Below are 22,481 nucleotides of genomic sequence, written 5' to 3'. Positions count from 1 at the left end.
CATTGCTTCCACTTGACTATTTCTTCAATTGTAGACAGGATTAATTCAGGTTTGTGGGATGAGACCAATTCTTAGTTTTGCTTGCAAACTAATCACAGTTAATACAACTCCACAACTGCTGATAATCCTGGTTTGCTCAATCTTTTTTCTACTTTGGATTTTTGTCAACTCTTTACCATTCACTCTGAAAATTGTTATTTTTGGAGCTGTGCTACTTATAAAGTATTTAGGAAGCACTACATGGCAATAAATGAGTGTTAGATACTCCTCATATGTATCTATGTGGTACAATGCATGAAAATATAAGTATCATTTATCGCAGTATACTTTAATATTTTATATGAAGAAACAGTAAGTAAATAGCAAGTTTATATAATATTATAAATATATGTATATATATGTATTTATTTATTATTTGTTATTATTTTTATTATTTTTTACCTTTGTTCCTTGAGTAGGGCCTTATATGTAGTAGGGCTTTTATGGGGAAAATTTGCAATCATATTCCTAACATTCAACTGGTATAAAAGAGACTAAAGCCAAAAAAAATCAAAAAACTAGTTTTATTATCAGGCTGTCATGGAACTCATTATGTAGACCATGATGACCTCAAAATCAGAAATCTGCCTGCCTCTGCCTCCCAAGTGCTGGGATTAAAGGTGTGTACCACCACTGCCCAGATGCCTTTGGCTTAATAAAAGTAAGACACATAAAGCCTTAACAGTAATCTTAAAAAAAAAAAACTGCTCTTATTTTATTGTTGTTTATTACATTCTTAGAGTTGAAGATTGAACATAGTATGTGTTAGGCTAGAAGCTACACATGAATTATACTCCCATTTTTATTGTGATTTTGCTATTTGTGGCTTTTTTTTTTCAATTTTTTAAATTGGAGATTTCATTTATTTACATTTCAAATGTTACTCCTATACCCTGTTTCCCTTCTGCAAACACACTATACCATCCCCCCTTACCCTGCTTCTATGAGGGTGCTCTCCCACCCACCTACCCACTCCTTCCTCAGTACCTAAGCATTCTTCTACACTGGGGCATCAAGCCTTCACAGAACCAAAGGACTCCCCTCCCATTGATGCCAGATAGGAATCTTTAACTCCTTCAGTCCTCCCCTAACACCTCCATTGGTGTCCCTGTACTCAGTTCAGTGGTTGACTGTGAGCATCCATATCTGTATTGGTCATGATCTGGCAGAGCCTCTCAGGAGATAGCTGTATCAGGCTACTGTTTGTAAACACTTCTTGCCAACCATAATAGTGTCTGCATTTGGGATGGATCTCCAGGTGGGGTAGTCTCTGTGTATCCTTTCCTTCTGTCTCTGCTCTACTCTTTGCCCCATTATTTCCATTAGACTGGAACAATTCTGGGTTAAAATTTTGTAGATGTGTGGGTGGCCCTATTCCTCAACTGTGGGATCATGCCTAACCTCTGGATATGGTATCAACAGATTCTTCCTACCAATTCTAGGATATTTCAGCTAATGTCATCCCTGTGCTTTCCTGGGATGTTCTTGATTTCCTGGCATCTGGGACTCTCTTGTTGCTACCCAAAGAACCACATTCATGATTGCTATACACCTCTATTCAATTTCCTGACCTTTGTACACATCTTACATCTTCTACCATACCTGATTCTTCTCCTAATTTTCCCCTCCCCCTGTTTTCTTTCTCTAAGGGAGAATTTATTTCAGGGATGCAATCATACTTCAATATATGCAATTCCATTAAATGCAATACATGACAAAATATAGAATTACATTATTTTCCAAAAACCTTCAAAAATGGGTCTTAGCCAACTCCAACATTAATTCATAGATAAAGAAACAAAAATAGTGATAGAACAGAAGGAACCTATATTGATATTAGAACATTTTCTTTCACAAAAGTATTTACAATACTATAATACATGCAGAGGAAATTTTATCTATGAAAGTCAGAAATAATGTCAGGTTGTTTTGTGATTCATGTTTTCATCCAAGCACTTTAGAGAGAAAATCTGAAAATCTCTGTCTGTTTCTTCCCAATCTTCCCTATATTGTGTGTCCAAAACAGCCATGTGTTATATGGAGACACTATCTTAAAATAAATTATCATAAAGTAAAAAAGTATGCAGACTTTCCATACTCTAACTCAAAATAGGCTTCAAATATAACAAAGGGTTAATATACAGTTAAAGAAAATGATGGGAGCCAGGCGTGGTGGCAGATGCCCTTAATCCCAGCACTTGAGAGGCAGAGGCCAGCAGATTTCTGAGTTTGAGGCCAGCCTGGTCTACAAAGTGAGTTCCAGGACAGGCAGGGCTATACAGAGAACCCCTATCTCAAAAAATCAAAAAAAAAAAAAAAAAAAAAAAGGAAAGAAGGAAAGGAAGGAAGGAAGGAAGGAAAGAAGCAAGAAAGGAAAGAAAAGGAAAGGGAAAGGGAAAGGGAGGAAGGGAGAAAGGAAGAAAGGAAGAAAGGAAGGAAGAAAGAAACAAAGAAACAAAGAAAAAAAAAAGAAACAAAGAAAATAATGGGCGGGGAAACATACTCTGATCTTTGATGGGAAAGTGTAAGGCCCTTTTCAACAATACCAAAAATATATTAAGAATTCTTCAAATCTTCAATTAACTTTCAACAATCTAATATTTATCCAGCTTTTTCCAATATTTGAAGCCACTATAGAGGATTTTGACATCATGGAATACTCCATATTCAAGGTCACTATGGAATAATTTATTATCACCAAACCATATTAAACCAGTGTTTGCTTACTCCACCATTTTTATATGCATTTTCTCATGCTTTGCAACAGTAATTTATTTGAGGTCATATTTGTTATCTGTGACTGAAGGACATATTTTTCCTATTTCAAATTTTTTCAAATACTAACTTGCTTCTCTATTGCTTTAATTAAACTTTGATAATAAGGAAAGTGAGGAGGAAGGGGTGATTTGACATATGGCTTATAGTTATAGAACAAGTGTGGATATCAGGAAACTGGAACTAAAGAATAGATTATTTTTCTTTATGATAAGGCAAGGCAAAATCTTTTAATATCAGTTTCCAAAAACATTTTTCTGATTCTCCCATTAATGGAAAAAACGTCCAACACTACTTTAGGCTGTTTTTTTTTTTTTTTTCCAAGAGATCTTAAAATAACACTACTTACTGGCTCAACTGCCCACAGTCAGATGGGCTTTCTTATATCATTTACCAAAGAAGAAAATGCTTCAAAGATATGAGGACAGGCTAGTGTTGGCTGAGAGAATATTTCAATTAAGTTTCCTCTGTCCATAGCACTTAGTACCAAGTTGAAAATAATTAACTAAAAAACATCAGGTTGTAGTTTTCACATACAGCTCAATATCAGCTCTTTTTCCTAAATTACTAGACACTCAGATACTATGCAACATTTCTTCAATGCATTTCCAATATTCATTTCTGGCCATTAAATAATGGACATTGTAAAATGTCAATCAGGGTCCTGGCGGTGGTGGCACACACCTTTAATCCCAGCACTTGGGAGGCAGAGGCAGGTGGATTTCGGAGTTTGAAGCCAGCCTGGTCTACAAAGTGAGTTCCAGGACAGCCAGGGCTACACAGAGAAACCCTACCTCAAAACACAAACACACACAAAAAAATATGTCAATCAGATTGTGTGAATAAAATGAGTTTATTGAAATCTTAAAGTGCTAATCTAAAACATAAAAGAACCTTCTAAACCTCATTATCAATATGTGTCTAATTTTTAATCAGATGCCATCCTCTGTGTGCAGTGCAGATTGTAGTCCTGGATTCAGAAGATTATGGAAGGAGGGAATGGCAGCCTGTTGTTTTGTTTGCAGCCCCTGCCCTGAAAATGAAATTTCTAATGAGACAAGTGAGTGTTCCTTGCTCTGATAAATCCTGAAGATATGTATTTCTCTTGCATCACCCTGGAATATTGAAGTCAGCTAAAAGGCAACTGCAGATATAAAGTATATTACTTATCAAATTTTCTACATGTAGATACAAAAATCCTTAACAAAGCCTTACAAAAGCAAACAAACATGCCTGTTGCCTTGACCCACATAATGACTCATTGAAAATTCATGGTAGATTATATTTCACAAAGAAAATACTTTAGGAAATATAACTGCAATTTGCAAGAATACTGCACAAGATTTTCCAAACAGATAATCTATTATAAAATTACATGTACATTTAGATTTTAGTCACAATTTTTGTTAGTATTGATTTATTCATATTTCATGAATATATCTATCCTAAATATGATTATGCACACTATGTACATATAAGAGCCCATGAAGATCTGAATATTATATTTAATCTACTGGATTAGATCATGAGACAACTAGGTGCAAAATCCATGTTCTCTTTAAGATTAATATAGCAGACAAGAGTATTTGCAAATTTATGAAAAAATGCTAAGTATGCGATATTAAGAGGGCCATGTTCAAAACCAGATGTAGTAAGAATCCAGGATGTAGGGGATAAGAGTTGACCTATGAATTGGAATATACCATGAGACTCATATTCAGTATATTACATACTACACCCATTGTTAAGATAATTTTTTAGGGTTGGCAAAATGCACTAAGTTTATGGTTACCTTTTCAAATATTTTGCCTTTCCTTCTACATAACGAATTAAAATTCTTAAAAGACATATTGTACCTGTAAGACACTTAAACAGTTAAATCATTTGTTGCTAAGGCTTACAGTTTTAGTTTATTTCCATTATGCATGGAGTAAAACCAAACAATCTACTAAGTTGTCTATTTTAGTCATACATTTTAACATATACTGTGCTTGAAAAGAAATTTAAAGTATACAAAATTGTTTTTTACGTTAAAAAATTAATATGTACATAAAAATTAAATACAAAAATTCTATAAAATATTTTATTGCATTAATTGCTTAAGTGTGTTGAGTGGATAACACATAGACAGGTGCACATATGAGCAAATAATACTGATGTCATTAATTTATATTTACTTGTGAGATATCTGTCATGTGTACTGGGATCTGAACTCAGATTCTCTGGTAGAGCAACATATTCTATTTATATCTAATCCAACTTCTTAGGATCTTAGGCAACTTATCAAATAATATCTGTCCACAAATGCATTGTTGTAGATAAGAATTCTGAAAACCAAGGAAGCACATCAACATTCTCTGAAATGACTTGGAAATTAAGTACAATTACAATCACTGTTCATGTTGTTACCATATTGGGGATTACAATTTTAGAATGGAATATAATTGCTTGACACAAACCATCTGGGTTACCACCCTTTCCAGTGGGTTCCTCTGTTATTTTGCTCATTCTGTTTCTCAACACTGATTTCATCCTTGATTCTCATAAGAATGGAGGTGAGGCAAGGGTTAAAGTGCTCAGCTTTCCATATGAAGAAGGAATCAAGGTGAAGTATCTTTTAGTACAAAGTATCTACAGAAATATTTTTCTTTCGGTGCTAAAATTAGTGTACCTCATGAACAATAACCAGAACTTTTGATTAATTATTGCCAGATGAGGAAACATCTTAGGGCTTATTTCATTAATATTTTTTACTATTCAAACATAAACATTATATTTCCTCTCATATTCCACTTTCTTCCTATGACTTATGACAGGAATCACTTAAATACAATAATGCAATATCTACCTTCACATGAATTCACACATATAAGTATTTACATATACATACAGCCTACCTGTTCAATTTTGTGTTGTTTCTGTGTCAACAAATTTAAACTAGTAAATTCTCCAGTAGGTATTATACATGTTTTACCAGTAGAAGTAAGATTCTCAATGTGTCATACAGAATGAATTCATAAAATAATCAGTGATCTCAGAAAACAGTGAGTATAGGGTTTTGTATTTATAAAATATGCGCAACCACATTGTGGTTTATGAATGTATCTTCTGTGAATTAAATAATCTACTTGATGTTAACATAGAACCAAAAAAAATGACTCAGGAAATCTTTGCTGTCTGATAACATTATTTATTATTTATTTTTTACATTTCAAATTCAATTCCCCATCCCCCATACACCGACTGAATACTCCACATCCCACACCTTCTCCCCAACCCACCCTGTCTTCACGTTGAACTCCCATCCCCCACACCACCTTATAGGAACTAAAAGGGGGCCTGGGAAAAGAGGGGGAAGTGAGTACCCATGTTCCACTAGAGTTCCACTTATGCCCTGAACAGGCAGACATGGGAGGGCTGCCAGACACTTTCCATTCAGCTCTGGGTGGGCATCCAAGGGGATGAACAACAGGAGATGGACAAGGGGCAGCCCAACCTGGGGGCCATGTGGCAACACCTTGAAGCCCCAGGGTTATGGGAGAAAGGGAAGACAGGTTCCCACACTGGCAAGAGTGAGCACAGCCTTCATGATAAGAGAGTGTCTATGCTTTGAGAGCTTTATTGTAGAAAGGCCAAGGGAAAGAAACAATGTAGGAGAGAGAAGGGGGGTTAGAAAAAAAGAGATAGTAAGAGGGAGAGAGTGAGAGGAGAGTAAGAACAAGAGATCAAATGAGTTAGAGAGAGAGAGAGAGAGAGAGAGAGAGAGAGAGAGAGAGAGAGAGAGAGAGAGAGAGAGAGAGAGAGAGAGAGAGAGAGAGAGAACAAGGAGTGACCAATCAGCCTCTTTTAAAATATGCTATCTTTTCGGTTGCTAGGTACCTGGGGAGGAGTTTAGCCTGAAGGTCCAAAGCTTGGGATATTGACTACATGACTTCTAGACTTGTTTCTTTTGTGGGGGCTGTAGTGGAAGGTAACTTAGGCAGGAGCCAGGGTTCCAGGATCATGAGAGAACTCCTTCCCTCCTATGTAGGTAAATTATGACCACCGAGTCCCAGGGTTCATCATCTGAGCTCGACTGGAGACCAGGGTGTCTGTGCATAGACCAATGCCCCACACCACCTGACATCTAAACTCCCTGGGGCCTTCAGTCTTTGAGGGTTAGTTGCATCTTCTCTGAATGAACAAAGACACAGAAGCCCTTTACTGTATTGAGGGACCCATATCAGCTGGTGTATGGTGTCTGTTTGGTGGTACATTGTTTGAGAGATTTCTGGGGTCACGATTAATTGAGACTGTTGGTATGCCTGCAAGATCACCTTACTCCTCAACTACTTTCAGCCTTCCCTATTTCAGGGGTTAATTGCTTCTGTCCATTGGTTGGGTGCAAATAACTGTATTTAGGAGGGCAGTCATGAAAGACACATTTTGTGAGTGCTCCAGACCCTCAGTAAAATGTGAGGCCATAAGATGTCCTCTTGACCTAGATCCCAATTTGTGCCTGTCATTGGACCTTCTTTTCCTCAGGCTCCTCTCCACTTCATCCTTGCATTCAGACAGGAACAATTATGGGTCAGAGATGTGACTATGGGAAGGGAACCCCATCATTCACTTGATGACCTGTCTTCCCACTGGTGGTGGGCACTGTACGTTCCCTCTATCTATTGCAGTACATTTCATCTAAGGTCTCTGACCTCCCAAGTCTCTGGTGCATTTTGGTGGGTCCACCTACCCTAATATTACCTGAGGTTGCCTGTTATTATTCTTTTTGCTGGAGCTCTGGTCTTGGTTCACTTCTCACAACCCCCACACCCCACAAACCCATTTCTTTTTTCTTTTTTTTTTTTTTTCATTTTCTATTAGGTATTTAGCTCATTTACTTTTCCAACGCTATACCAAAAGTCGCCCATATCCCCAACTCCCCTAACCACCAACTCCCCCTTTTTGACCCTGGTGTTCCCCTGTACTGGGGCATATAAAGTTTGCAAGTACAATGGGTCTCTCTTTCAAGTGATGGCTTATTAGGCCATCGTTTGATACATATGCAGATAGAGACAAGAGCTCTAGGGTACTGGCTAGTTCATATTGTTGTTCCACCTATAGGGTTGAAGTTCCCTTTAGTTCCTTGGGTGCTTTCTCTAGCTCCTCCATTAGGGGCCCTGTGATCAATTCCATAGCTGAATTGAGCATCCACTTCTGTGTTTGCTAGGCCCTGTCATAGTCTCACAAGAGACAGTTATATCTGGGTCCTTTCAACAAAATCATGCTAGTGTATGCAATGGTGTCAGCATTTGAAAGCTGATCATGGGATGGATAACTGAATATGGTAATCAGTAGATGGTCCATTCTTTCATCACACTTCCGAATTTTGTCTCTGTAACTCCTTCCATGGGTGTTTTGTTCCCTATTCTAAGAAGGGGCAAAGTGTCCACACTTTGGTCTTCGTTCTCTTGAGTTTAATGTGTTTAGCAAATTGAATCTTATATCTTGGGTATCCTAAGTTTTAGGCTAATATCCACTTATCAGTGAGTACATATTGTGAGAGTTCCTTTGTGATTGTGTTACCTCACTCAGGATGATGCCCTCCAGGTCCATCCATTTGCCTAGGAATTTCATAAATGCTTTCTTTTTAATAGCTGAGTAGTACTCCATTTTGTAAATGTACCACATTTTCTGTATCCATTCCTCTGTTGAGGGGCATCTGGGTACTTTCCAGCTTCTGGCTATTATAAATAAGGCTGCTATGAACATAGTGGAGCATGTGTCCTTCTTACCAGTTGGGACATATTCTGGATATATGCCCAGGAGAGGTATTGCTGGATCCTCCAGTAGTACTATGTCCAATTTTCTGAGGAACCACCAGACTGATTTTCGAGTGGTTGTACAACCTTGCAGTCCCACCAACAATGGAGGAGCGTTGCTCTTTCTCTGCATCCTGGTCAGCATCTGCTGTCACCTGAATTTTTCATCTTAGCCATTCTGACTGGTGTGACGTGGAATCTCAGGGTTGTTTTGCTTTGCATTTCCCTGATGATTAAGGATGTTGAACATTTTTTCAGGTGCTTCTCTGCAATTCAGTATTCCTCGGGTGAGAATTCTTTGTTCAGTTCTGAGCCCCATTTTTTCATTGGGTTATTTGATTTTATGGAGTCCACCTTCTTGAGTTCTTTATATATATTGGATATTAGTCCCCTGTCCCATTTGGGATAGGTAAAGATACTTTCCCAATCTGTTGGTGGTCTTTTTGTCTTATTGACGTTGTCTTTTGCCTTGCAGAAGCTTTGCAATTTTATGAGGTCCCATTTATCGATTCTCGATCTTACAGCACAAGCCATTGCTCTTCTATTCAGGAATTTTCCCCCTGTTCCCATATCTTCAAGGCTTTTCCCTACTTTCTCCTCTATAAGTTTCAGTGTCTCTGATTTTATGTGGAGTTCTTTAATCCACTTAGATTTGACCTTAGTACAAGCAGATAGTAATGGATCAATTTGCAATCTTCTACATGATAACAGCCAGTTGTGCCAGCACCATTTGTTGAAAATGCTGTCTTTTTTTCCACTGGATGGTTTTAGCTCCCTTGTCAAAGACCATAGATGTGTGGTTTCATCTCTTGGTCTTCAATTCTGTTCCATTGGTCTACTTGTCTGTCACTATACCAGTACCAAGCAGATTTTATCACTATTGCTCTGTAGTACAGCTTTAGGTCAGGCATGGTGATTCCACCAAATGTTCTTTTATCCTTGAGAAGATTTTTTGCTATCCTAGGTTTTTTGTTATTCCAGATGAATGTGCCGATTGCCCTTTCTAATTCGTTGAAGAATTGAGTTGGAATTTTGATGGGGATTGCATTTAATCTGTAGATTGCTTTTGGCAAGATAGCCATTTTTACTATATTGATCCTGCCAATCCATGAGCATGGGAGATCTTTCCATCTTCTGAGATCTTTAATTTCTTTCTTCAGAGACATGTAGTTCTTGTCATACAGATCTTTCACTTCCTTAGTTAGAGTCATGCCTAGGTATTTTTTTTTTTATTTGTGGCTATTGAGAAGGGTTTGTTTCCCTAATTTCTTTCTCAGCCTGTTTGTCCTTTGTGTAGAGAAAGGCCATTGACTTGTTTGAGTTAATCTTGTATCCAGCTAGTTCACTGAAGCTGTTTATCAGGCTTAGGGGTTCTCTGGTGGAATTTTTAGGGTCACGTATATATACTATCATATCATCTGCAAAAAGTAATATTTTGACTTCTTCCTTTCCAATTTGTATCCCCTTGATCTCCTTTTGTTGTCTAATTGCTCTGGCTAGGACTTCAAGTACAATGATGAATAGGTAGGAAGAAAGTGTGAGGCCTTGTCTAGTCTCTGATTTTAGTGGGATTGCTTCAAGCTTCTCTCTATTTACTTTGATGCTGGCTACTGGTTTGCTGTAGATTGCTTTTATCATGTTTAGGTATGGGCTTGCATTCCTGATCTTTCCAAGACTTTTATCATGAATGGGTGTTGGATCTTGTCAAATGCTTTCTCAGCATCTAATGAGATGATCATGTCGTTTTTGTATTTGAGTTTGTTTATATAACGGATTATGTTGATGGATTTCCGTATATTGAACCATCCCTGCATCCCTGCGATGAAACCTACCTGGTCAGGATGGATGATGGTTTTGATGGGTTCTTGCATTCGGTTAGCAAGAAATTATTGAGGATATTGTATCAATATTAATAAGGGATATTGGTCTGAAGTTCTCTATCTTTGTGGGGTCTTCTTGTGGCTTAGGTATCAGAGTAATTGTGGCTTCATAGAATGAGTTGGGTAGAGTACCTTCTGTTTCTATTTTGTGGAATAGTTTGTGAAGAACTGGGATTAGATCTTCTTTGAAGGTCTGATAGAACTCTGCACTAAACCCATCTCGTCCTGGGCTTTTTTTGGTTGGAAGACTATTAATGACTGCTTCTATTTCTATGGAGGATATAGGGCTGTTTATATCATTAACCTGATCTTGATTTAACTTTGATACCTGGTATCTGTCTTGAAACTTCTCCATTTCATCCAGGTTCTCCAGTTCTGTTGAGTATAGCCTTTTGTAGAAGGATCTGATGGTGTTTTGGATTTCTTCAGGATCTGTTCTTATGTCTCCCTTTTCATTTCTGACTTTGTTAATTAGAATGCGTTCCCTATGCCCTCTAGTGAGTCTGGCAAAGTGTTTGTCTATCTTGTTGATTTTTCTCAAAGAACCAGCTCCTCGATTGGTTGATTCTTTGAATAGTTCTTGTTTCCACTTGGTTGATTTCACCCCTGAGTTTGATTATTTCCTGCCATCTACTCCTCTTTGGTGAATTTGCTTCCTTTTGTTCTAGAGCTTTCAGGTGTGTTGTCAAGCTGAAATGTATGCTCTCTCTAGTTTCTTTTGCAGGCACTTAGAGCTATGAGTTTTCCTCTTAGAAATGCTTTCATTGTGTCCCATAAGTTTGGGTATTGTGTGGCTTCATTTTCATTCAACTCTAAGAAGTCCTTAAGTTCTTTATTTATTCCTTCTGTGACCAAGGTATCATTGAGAAGTGTGTTGATCAGTTTCCACGTGAATGTTGGCTTTCTATTATTTATGTTGTATTGAAGATCAGCCTTAGTCCATGGTGATCTGATAGGATACATGGGACAATTTCAATATTTTTGTATCTGTTGAGGCCTGTTTTGTGACAAATTATATGGTCAATTTTGGAGAAGGTACCATGAGGTGCTGAGAAAAAAGTATATCCTTTTGTTTTAGGATAAAATGTTCTGTAGATATCGGTCAGATCCATTTGTTTCATAATTTCTGTTAGTTACACTGTGTCCCTGTTTGGTTTCTGTTTCCATGATCTGTCCATTGGTGAAAGTGGTGTGTTGAAGTCTCCCACTATTATTGTATGAGGTGCAATCTGTTCTTTGAGATTTTAAAGTCTCTTTAATGAATTTGGCTGCGCTTGTATTTGGAGCATAGATCTTCAAAATTGATAGTTCCTCTTGGAGGATTTTACCTTTGATGAGTATGAAGTGCCCCTCCTTGTCTTTTTTGATGACTGGGTTGGAAGTCAATCTTATCAGATATTAGAATGGCTACTCCGGCTTCTTTCTTCATACCATTTGCTTGGAAAATTGTTTTCTAACCTTTCATTCTGATGTAGTGTCTATCTTTTTCTCTGAGATGAGTTTCCTGTAAGCAGCAAAATGTTGGGTCTTGTTTGTGTAGCCAGTTTGTTAGTCTATGTCTTTTTTATTGGGGAGTTGAGACCATTGATATTGAGAGATATTAAGAAAACGTAATTGTTGCTTCCTGTTATTTTTGTTGTTAAAGTTGGCATTCTGTTCTTGTGGCTGTCTTCTTTTAGTTTATTGAGGGATTACCTTCTTGTTTTATCTAGGGCGAGGTTGCCGTCCTTGTATTTTTTTTTCTTTCTGTTATTATCCTTTGAAGGGCTGTATTCATGGAAAGGTAATGTGTGAATTTGGTTTTGTCGTGGAATACTTTGGTTTCTCCATCTATTGTAATTGAGAGTTTGGCTGGGTATAGTAGCCTTGGCTGGAATTTGTGTTCTCTTAGTGTCTGCATAACATCTGTCCAACCTCTTCTGATTTTCATAGTCTCTGGTGAAAAATCTGTTGTAATTCTGATAGGTTTGCCTTTATAAGTTACTTGACCTGTTTCCCTTACTGCTTTTAGTATTCTATCTTTATTTAGTGCATTTGTTGTCCTGATTATTATGTGTCGGGAGGAATTTCTTTTCTAGTCCAGTTAATTTGGAGTTCTGTAGGCTTCTTGTATGTTCATGGGCATCTCTTTCTTTAGATTTGGGAAGTTACCGTCTATAATTTTGTTGAAGATATTTGCTGGTCCTTTGAGTTGACAATCTTCATTCTCATCCACTCCTTTTATCTGTAGGTTTGGTCTTCTCATTGTGTCCTAGATTTCCTGGATGTTTTGAGATAGGATCTTTTTGCATTTTCCATTTTCTTTGATTGTCGTGCCGATGTTCTCTATGGAATCTTCTGCACCTGAGATTCTCTCTTCCATCTCATGTATTCTGTTGCTGATGCTCGCATCTATGATTCCAGTTTTCTTTCCAAGGGTTTCTATCTCCAGCGTTGCCTCACTTTGAGTTTTCTTTATTGTGTCTACTTCCCTTTTTAGGTCTAGTATGGTTTTGTTCATTTTCATCACCTGTTTGGGTGTGTTTTCCTGTTATTATTATTTTTTTTGTAAGGACTTCTACCTGTTTGGTTGTGTTTTCCTGTTTTTCTTTAAGGACTTGTAACTCTTTAGCAGTGTTCTCCTGTATTTCTTTAAGTGAGTTATTAAAGTCCTTCTTGATGGCCTCTACCATCATCATGAGATATGCTTTTAAATCCAGTTCTAGCTTTTCGGGTGTGTTGGGGTGCCCTGGACTGGGCGAAGTGGATGTGTTGGGTTCTGATGATGGTGAGTGGTCTTGGTTCCTGTTAGTAAGATTCTTACATTTACCTTTTGCCATCTGGTAATCTCGGGAGTTAGTTGTTATTGTTGACTCTGTTTAGAGATTGTTCTTCTGGTGATTCTGTTACCGTCTATCAGCAGTCCTGGGAGATAGGCTATCTCCTCTGAGTTTCAGTGGTCAGAGCACTCTCTGCTGGCAAGCTCTTCTCCTACAGGGAAGGTGCACAGATATCTTGCGTTTGGACCTCCTCCTTGTGTAGAAGAAGGCCAAAAACAGGAACTTTCCCAGAAGCTGTGTTGCTTTGGCAGGTCACAGAAGCTATCAGCTTCTGTGATGCACACTCTCACCTGTGCAGACTAAGTTCCTAAGTTCAGAGGAGTCCTGGAACCAAGTTGGCACCCGCTGATCCTGAGGCAGAGGGCTTCTGAGCCATGTAGACACCTGTCCTCTGGCCGGAAGGGTGGCCGGATCAAATCCCTTTCTAATAACATCATATATGATACAATCAAGTTAAGTAGACAAAATATTTCTTGGTTTTATTTCCTTTAAATCTTTATGAACATTATGAATTGAAAACAATGCTCCACAGCAATATCCTTCACATTACATTCTCAGCATCACAGTCAGCATTGCAAGGCTTCTTTCATTACCCTTACTTGAAATACCTTGACAATAAAATTTCTAAAGCAGACCTAACTAATCTTTCCTTTGGAAATCAGATATGGATCAATGTGTGAATTGTCCAGAATACCAATATGCCAACACAGAACAGAACAAATGTATTCAGAAAGGTGTCACCTTTCTAAGCTATGAAGACCCCTTGGGGATGGCACTTGCCTTAATGGCCTTCTGTTTCTCTGCATTCACAGCTGTGGTACTTTGTGTCTTTGTGAAGCACCATGACACTCCTATTGTGAAGGCCAATAACAGAAGCCTCAGCTACCTATTACTCATGTCACTCATGTTCTGTTTTCTGTGCTCCTTTTTCTTCATTGGCCTTCCAAACAGAGCCATCTGTGTCTTACAGCAAATTACATTTGGAATTGTATTCACTGTGGCTGTTTCCACAGTTCTGGCCAAAACAGTCACTGTGGTTCTGGCTTTCAAAATCACAGACCCAGGAAGAAGATTGAGAAACTTCCTGGTATCAGGGACACCCAACTACATTATTCCCATATGTTCCCTACTCCAATGCGTTCTGTGTGCAATCTGGCTAGCAGTTTCTCCTCCCTTTGTTGATATTGATGAACACACTCTCCATGGCCACATCATCATTGTGTGCAACAAGGGTTCAGTTACTGCATTCTACTGTATCCTGGGATATTTGGCCTGCCTGGCACTTGGAAGCTTCTCTGTGGCTTTCTTAGCCAAGAATCTGCCTGACACATTCAATGAAGCCAAGTTCTTGACCTTCAGCATGCTAGTGTTCTGCAGTGTCTGGGTTACCTTCCTGCCTGTCTACCATAGCATCAAGGGCAAACACATGGTTGCTGTGGAGATCTTCTCCATCTTGGCATCCAGTGCAGGGATGCTTGGATGTATTTTTGTACCCAAGGTTTATATCATTTTAATGCGACCAGAGAGAAATTCTACCCAAAAGATCAGGAAAAAATCATATTTCTGAACAAATATTTCAGGAATTCTGTCAAATGTAAAGTTGGTACATACCAACCAAATATTGGGTTATAGTGCATGTGTCTAGTTTTAGAATCACTCTCACTGATTGCTCTACTGATGTCATGATCTATCATATCTACTGAACTTCCTTACGGTGTCCATAAAATCTTGCACTCATTCACTTGCTTTATTTCTTCTCACAGAACTAAACTCTCTAATATTACAATTTTATTCTTCGTTTTGCTTTCATGGAGATTTTCCTCTGGTAACTTCCAAAAAATGTTGATAAGGCAGTGAATCCATCACTTTGTGCAGAAAAATGAGATCTAGGACAGACAGGGTTACAAATAGAAAACATCTACCAAATCAAATAGCCAATGAGAAACACAGACTAACTAAATAATCAGCAAAGATTACATCAGAACATATTTTCTTATTTCCAGTAAGAGCACACACATAACAAAATACAGCCTTTATTCATCTGTTCTTCAAGATATTGGCCAATAGTCTAAGGAAGAAATGTACCTTTTCTGATGTCAAATAAAAATATATTATATCCAAAAATGATCAGAAGCCCAGGGACTCTGTGGATGAATTGGGAATAGTTGTAAGAAGCTGAGTAGGAGGGTGACCCATAGAAAGACCAGCATTCTCAACAAACCTGGACAAGCAAGATCTCTCAGACATTAAGCCTCTAACCAGAGATCATACACTAGCTGATGTGAAGCCCCCAACAAATATGCAGCATAAGACTGCCTGGTCTAGCATCAGTGGGAGAGACACACCTAACCCCAGAGAGACTTATATGGTCAGGGATTGGGAAGGGCTGGGCGTTGGCGATGTAGGGATATCATCTTGGAAATGGGGGAGGAGATGTTAGAAGAGGAAGAGTCAGTGGGACAGACCAGGACGGGGATTACTACTAGACTGTAAAAAAATATTGAGCAATAATAAATTTAAAAATGAAATAAAATAAGCTTGTATATATGTCAACATGCTATTTATATTGTAGTTATGGAAGGGATAGGTAAAACTACTGACATTTGCATGAACCTAACTTTTTTTTTTCAGAGATTACCCTTTTTGTGCAGTTCTGATTGAGTTTCTGGACTCAGAAAATTCTGGAAAACAGAATGAGAGGCAGATGCTTTAATTACGCTGCTTTCTAGAAAACTACTTTTCAAAAAAAAAAAAAAACAAACAAATGAGTGTTTGCTGCTACACTAAATATTTCACATTTTTCAATTCTTACTATATAATGGGAAACCAAATGGGTCTAAAATGCATTTACAAAAACAATCACTTCCCTAAGTCAGTCTTCATAGAAATATGATCATTAGCAATGTCCCTTTAAGGAACACATACTTCATAATCATCCACATTTTAGTTATTGAAAATTCATTGAAGCCACTCAAGCACTGGGGGTGCCTTGCCAGAGGAGTGTCCGGACACCTGCAAGGACCTTCACAGGATTCCCCACGGGATCCTAAGACCTCTGGTGAGTGGAATACAGTGTCTGCTCCAATCCAATCTCGCGGAACGTGAGACTGCATTGACTAGGGAAGCAGGCAACCCGGCCTGAGCTGGGGCACAAGTCCCTCCCGGTCCACTCGAGCACCGGGGTGCCTTACCAGAGGATTCTCCGGACACCCTCAAGGACCCGCCCAGGATTCCTTCCTCACGAGATCCTAAGACCTCTGGTGAGAGGAACACAGCGTCTGCTCCAATCCAATCTTGATGTTCCTGAGACTGTATTAACTAGGGAAGCAGGCAACCCGGCCTGAGCTGGGGCACAAGTTCCTTCCAGTCCACTCGAGCACCGGGTTGCCTTGCCAGTGGATTCCCCAGACACCTGAAAGGACCCACACAGAATTCCCCACGGGATCCTAAGACTTCGGGTGAGTGGAACACAACTTCTGCCAGGAGGCAGGTTCGAACACAAGATATCTGGGCACCTTCCCTGTAAGAAAAGAGCTTGCCTGCAGAGAATACTCTGACCACTGAAACTAAGGAGAGAGCCAGCCTCCCAGGTCTGCAAATAGAGGCTAACAGAGTCACCTGAGGAACAAGCTCTAACCAGAGACAACTATAACAGCTAGCTTCAGAGATTACCAGATGGCGAAAGCAAACGTAAGAATCCTACTAACAGAAATCAAGACCACTCACCATCATCAGAACGCAGCACTCCCACCCCACCTAATCCTGGGCACCCCAACACATGCGAAAAGCTAGAACTGGATTTAAAAGCATATCTCATGATGATGGTAGAGGACATCAAGAAGGACTTTCATAACTCACTTAAAGAAATACAGGAGAGCACCACTAAAGAGTTACAGGTCCTTAAAGAAAAACAGGAAAACACATCCAAACAAGTGATGGAAATGAACAAAACCATACTAGACCTAAAAAGGGAAGTAGACACAATAAAGAAAACTCAAAGTGAGGCAACGCTGGAGATAGAAACACTAGGAAAGAAATCTGGAACCATAGATCCGAGCATCAGCAACAGAATACAAGAGATGGAAGAGAGAAACTAAGGTGCAGAAGATTCCATAGAGAACATTGGCACAACATCAAATAAAATACAAAATGCAAAAGAATCCTAACTCAAAACATCCAGGAAATACAGGACACAATGAGAAGACCAAACCTACGGAAAATAGGAGTTGATGAGAATGAAGATTTTCAACTTAAAGCGCCAGCAAATATCTTCAACAAAATAATAGAAGAAAACTTCCCAATCCTAATGAAAGAGATGCCCATGATCATACAAGAAGCCTACAAAACTCCAAATAGACTGGACCAGAAAAGAAATTCCTCCCAACACGTAATAATCAGGACAACAAATGCATTAAATAAAGATATAATATTAAAAGCAGTAAGGGAGAAAAGTCAAGTAACATATAAATACAGGCCTATCAGAATTACACCAGACTTTTCACCAGAGACTATGAAAGACAGAAGAGCCTGGACAGATGTTATACAGACACTAAGAGAACACAAATGCCAGCCCAGGCTACTATACCTGGCCAAACTCTCAATTACAATAGATGGAGAAACCAAAGTATTCCACAATAAAACCAAATTCACACATTATCTTTCCACGAATCCAGCCCTTCAAAGGATAATAACAGAAAAAAAAAATACAAGGATAGAAATCACGGCCTAGAAAAAGCAAGAAAGTAATCCCTCTACTAACCTAAAAGAAGACTGCCACATGAACAGAATGCCAACTCTAACAACAAAAATAAAAGGAAGCAATAATTACTTTTCCTTAATATCTCTTAATATCAATGGACTCAATTCCCCATGAAAAGACATAGACTAACAGACTGGCTACACAAACAGGACCCAACATTCTGCTGCTTGCAGGAAACCCATCTCAGGGAAATAGACAGACACTACCTCAGAGTGAAAGGCTGGAAAACAATTTTCCAAGCAAATGTTCTGAAGAAACAAGCTGGAATAGCCATTCTGAAATCGAATAAAATCGACTTCCAACCAAAAGTTATCAAAAAAGACAAGGAGGGACACTTCATACTCATCAAAGTTAAAATCTTCCAAGAGGAACTCTCAATTCTGAATATCTTTGCCCCAAATGCAAGGGCAGCCACATTCATTAAAGACACTTTAGTAAAGCTCAAAGCACACATTGCACCTAGCACAATAATAGTGGGAGACTTCAACACACCACTTTCATCAAAGGACAGATCGTGGAAACAGAAACTAAACAGGGACACAGTATAACTAACAGAAGTTATGAAACAAATGGACTTAACAGATATCTACAGAACATTTTATCCTAAAACAAAAGCATATACCTTCTCAGCACCTCAGGGGACCTTCTCCAAAATTGACCATATAATTGGTCACAAAACAGGCCTTAACAGATACAAAAATATTGAAATGGTCCCATGCATCCTATCAGACTACAATGGACTAAGGCTGATCTTCAATAACAACATAAATGATGGAAATCCAACATTCACGTGGAAACTGAATAACACTCTTCTCAATGATACTTTGGTCAAGGATGGAATAAAGAAAGAAATTAAAGACTTTTTAGAGTTCAATGAAAATGAAGCCACAACATACCCAAACTTATGGGACGCAATGAAAGCATTTCTAAGAGGAAAACTCATAGCTCTGAGTGCCTCCAAAAAGAAACTAGAGAGAGCACACACTAGCAGCTTGACAATACATCTAAAAGCTCTAGAGAAAAAGGGAAGAAAATTCACCCAAGAGGAGTAGACAGCAGGAAATAATCAAACTCAGGTGTGAAATCAACCAAGTGGAAAAAAGAAGAACTATTCAAAGAATTAACCAAACGAGGAATTGTTTCTTTGAGAAAATCAACAAGATAGATAAACCCTTAGCTAGACTCACTAGAGGGCACACGGACAACATCCTAATTAACAAAATCAGAAATGAAAAGGGAGACATAACAACAGATCCTGAAGAAGTTCAAAACACCATCAGATCCTTCTACAAAAGGCTATACTCAACAAAACATTTAAACCTGGACGAAATGGACAAATTTCTGGACAGATAACAGGTACCAAAGTTAAATCAGTATCAAGTTAACGAGCTAAACAGTCCCATATCCCGTAAAGAAATAGAAGCAGGAATTAATAGTCTCCCAGCCAAAAAAAGCCCATGAACAGATGGATTTAGTGCAGAGTTCTACCAGGCCTTCAAAGATGATATAATTCCGGTTCTGCACAAACTATTCCACAAAATAGAAGTAGAAGGAACTCTATCCAACTCATTCTATGAAGCCACAATTACTCTGATACCTAAACCACAGAAAGATCCAACAAAGATAGAGAACTTCAGACCAATTTCCCTTATGAATATTGATGCAAAAATACTCAATAAAATTCTTGCTAACTGAATTTAAGAACACATTAAAGCAATCATCCATTCTGACCAAGTAGGTTTTATTCCAGGGATGCAGGAATGTTTTAATATATGGAAATCCATCAACGTAATCCATTATATAAACAAACTCAAAGAAAAAACCCACTTTATCTTCTCCTTAGATGCAGAAAAAGCATTTGACAAGATCCAACACCCATTCATGATAAAAGTCTTATAGAGATCAGGAATTCAAGGCCCATACCTAAACATGATAAAAGCAATCTACAGCAAACCAGTATCCAACATCAAAATAAATGATGAGATGCTTGAGGCAATCCAACTAAAATCAGGGAGTAGACAAGGCTGTCTATGCTTCCCATACCTATTCAACATTGTACTAGAAGTCCTAGCCAGAGCATTTTGACAACAAAAGGAGATCAAGGGGATACAAATTGGAAGAGATGAAGTAAAAATATCACATTTTGCAGATGATATGATAGTATATATAAGTGACCTTAAAATTCCATCAGAGAACTCCTAAACCTGATAAGCAGCTTCGGTGAAGTAGCTGGATATAAAATTAACTCAAACAAGTCAATGGCCTTTCTCTACACAAAGAATAAACAGGCTGAGAGAGAAATTAGGGAAACAACACCCTTCTCAATAGTCACAAATAATATAAAATATCTTGGCATGACTCTAACTAAGGAAGTGAAAGATCTGTATAATAAAAACTTCAAGTCTCTGAAGAAAGAAATTAAAGAAGATCTCAGAAGATGGAAAGATCTCCCATGCTCATGAATTGGCAGGATCAATATTGTAAAAATGGCTATCTTGCCAAAAGCAATCTAAAGATTCAATGCAATCCCCATCAAAATTCCAACTCAATTCTTCAACGAATTAGAAAGAGCAATCTGCAAATTCTTCTGGAATAACAAAAAACCTAGGATAGCAAAAACTCTTCTCAAGGATAAAAGTACCTCTGGTAGAAACACCATGCCTGACCTAAAGCTTTACTACAGAGCAATTGTTATAAAAACTGCATGGTACTGGTATAGTGACAGACAAGTAAACCACTGGAATAGAATTGAAGACCCAGACATGAACCCACACACCTATGGTCAAGTGATCTTCGAAAAGGGAGCTAAAACCATCCAGTGGAAGAAAGACAGCATTTTCAACAAATGGTGCTGGCACAACTGGTTGTTATCATGTGGAAGAATGCGAATTGATCCATTTCTATCTCCTTGTACTAAGGTCAAATCAAAGTGTATTAAGGAACTTCACATAAAGCCAGAGACACTGAATCTTATAGAGGAGAAAGTGGGGAAAAGCCTTGAAGATATGGGAACAGGGGAAAGATTCCTAAATAGAACAGCAATAGCTTGTGCTGTAAGATCGAGAATTGACAAATGGGACCACATGCAACTGCAAAGCTTCTGGAAGGCAAAAGACACTGTCAATAAGACAAAAAGACCACCAACAGATTGGGAAAGTATCTTTGTCTATCCTAAATCAGATACGGGACTAATATCCAATATATATAAAGAACTCAAGTAGGTGGACTCCAGAAAATCAAATAACCCCATTAAAAAATGGGGCTCAGAACTGAACAAAGAATTTTCACCTGAGGAATACCGAATGGCAGAGAAGCACCTGAAAAGATGTTCAACATCCTTAATCATCTGGAAAATGCAAATCAAAGCAAATCTGAGATTCCACCTTACACCAGTCAGAATGGCTAGGATCAAAAATTTAGATGACAGCAGATGCTGGCGAGGATGTGGAGAAAGAGGAACACTCCTCCATTGTTGGTGGGATTGCAAGCTTGTACAACCACTCTGGAAATCAGTCTGGCCTTCCTTAGAAAATTGGCCATAGTACTACTGGAGGATCCAGCAATACCTCTGCTGGGCATATAACCAGAAAATGTTCCAACCGTTAAGAAGGACACATGCTCCACTATGTTCATAGCAGCCTTATTTATAATAGCCAGAAGCTGGAAAGAACCCAGATGCCCCTCAACAGAGGAATGGATACAGAAAATGTGGTATATTTACACAATGGAGTACTACTCATCTATTAAAAATAATGAATTTATGAAATTCCTAGGCAAATGGATGGACCTGGAGGGCATCATCCTGAGTGAGGTAACATATTCACAAAGGAACTCACACAATATGTACTCACTGATAAGTGGATATTAGCCCAAAACTTAGGATACCCAAGATATAAGATACAGTTTGCTAAACACATGAAACTCAAGAAGAATGAAGACTGAAGTGTGGACACTATGCCCCTTCTTAGAATTGGGAACAGAACAGCCATGGAAGGAGTTACAGAGACAAATTTTGGAGCTGTGACAAAAGGATGGACCATCTAGAGACTGCCGTATCCAGGGATCAACCCCATAATCAGCTTCCAAACGCTGACACCATTGCATACACTAGCAAGATTTTGCTGAAAGGACGCAGATATAACTCTCTCTTGTGACACTATGCCGGGGCCAGGCAAACACAGAAGTGGATGCTCACAGTCAGGTAGTGGATGGATCACAGGGCCCCAAATGGAGGAGCTGGTGAAAGTACCCAAGGAGTTGAACGGATCTGCAACCCTATGGTTGGAACAACATTATGAACCTACCTGTACCCCGGAGCTCTTGACTCTAGCTGCATATGTATCAAAAGATGGCCTAGTAGGCCATCACTGGGAAGAGAGGCCCATTGGACATGCATACTTTATATGCCCCA

The 22,481-nt window shown here is 38.6% G+C and overlaps 1 protein-coding gene across 2 annotated transcripts in view; it reads left to right on the top strand.

Annotated features, from left to right (window-relative positions):
• Window positions 1-20,610, top strand: part of LOC110288775 (vomeronasal type-2 receptor 116-like) — a 31,500-nt gene extending 10,890 nt beyond the window's left edge. Inside the window, exons 5-6 of one of the 2 annotated variants that reach the window (XM_085842317.1) lie at window positions 3,751-3,874; window positions 14,124-20,610. In XM_085842317.1, the coding sequence (XP_085698443.1) occupies window positions 3,751-3,874; window positions 14,124-14,878 (879 nt within the window). In that variant the 3' untranslated portion in view covers window positions 14,879-20,610. Of the gene's footprint in view, window positions 1-3,750; window positions 3,875-13,973 lie in introns of both variants that reach the window. The other variant, XM_085842316.1, reaches the window with a different exon arrangement.
• Window positions 20,611-22,481: the final 1,871 nt, after the last annotated feature.

Source organism: Mus caroli, unplaced genomic scaffold (assembly GCF_978045245.1).
Source record: "Mus caroli unplaced genomic scaffold, Mus_caroli_1 scaffold_8, whole genome shotgun sequence".
Taxonomy (NCBI): Eukaryota; Metazoa; Chordata; class Mammalia; order Rodentia; family Muridae; genus Mus; species Mus caroli.
Note: the sequence above shows the minus strand (reverse complement) of the source record. Positions and strands in the feature narration are given on the sequence as shown.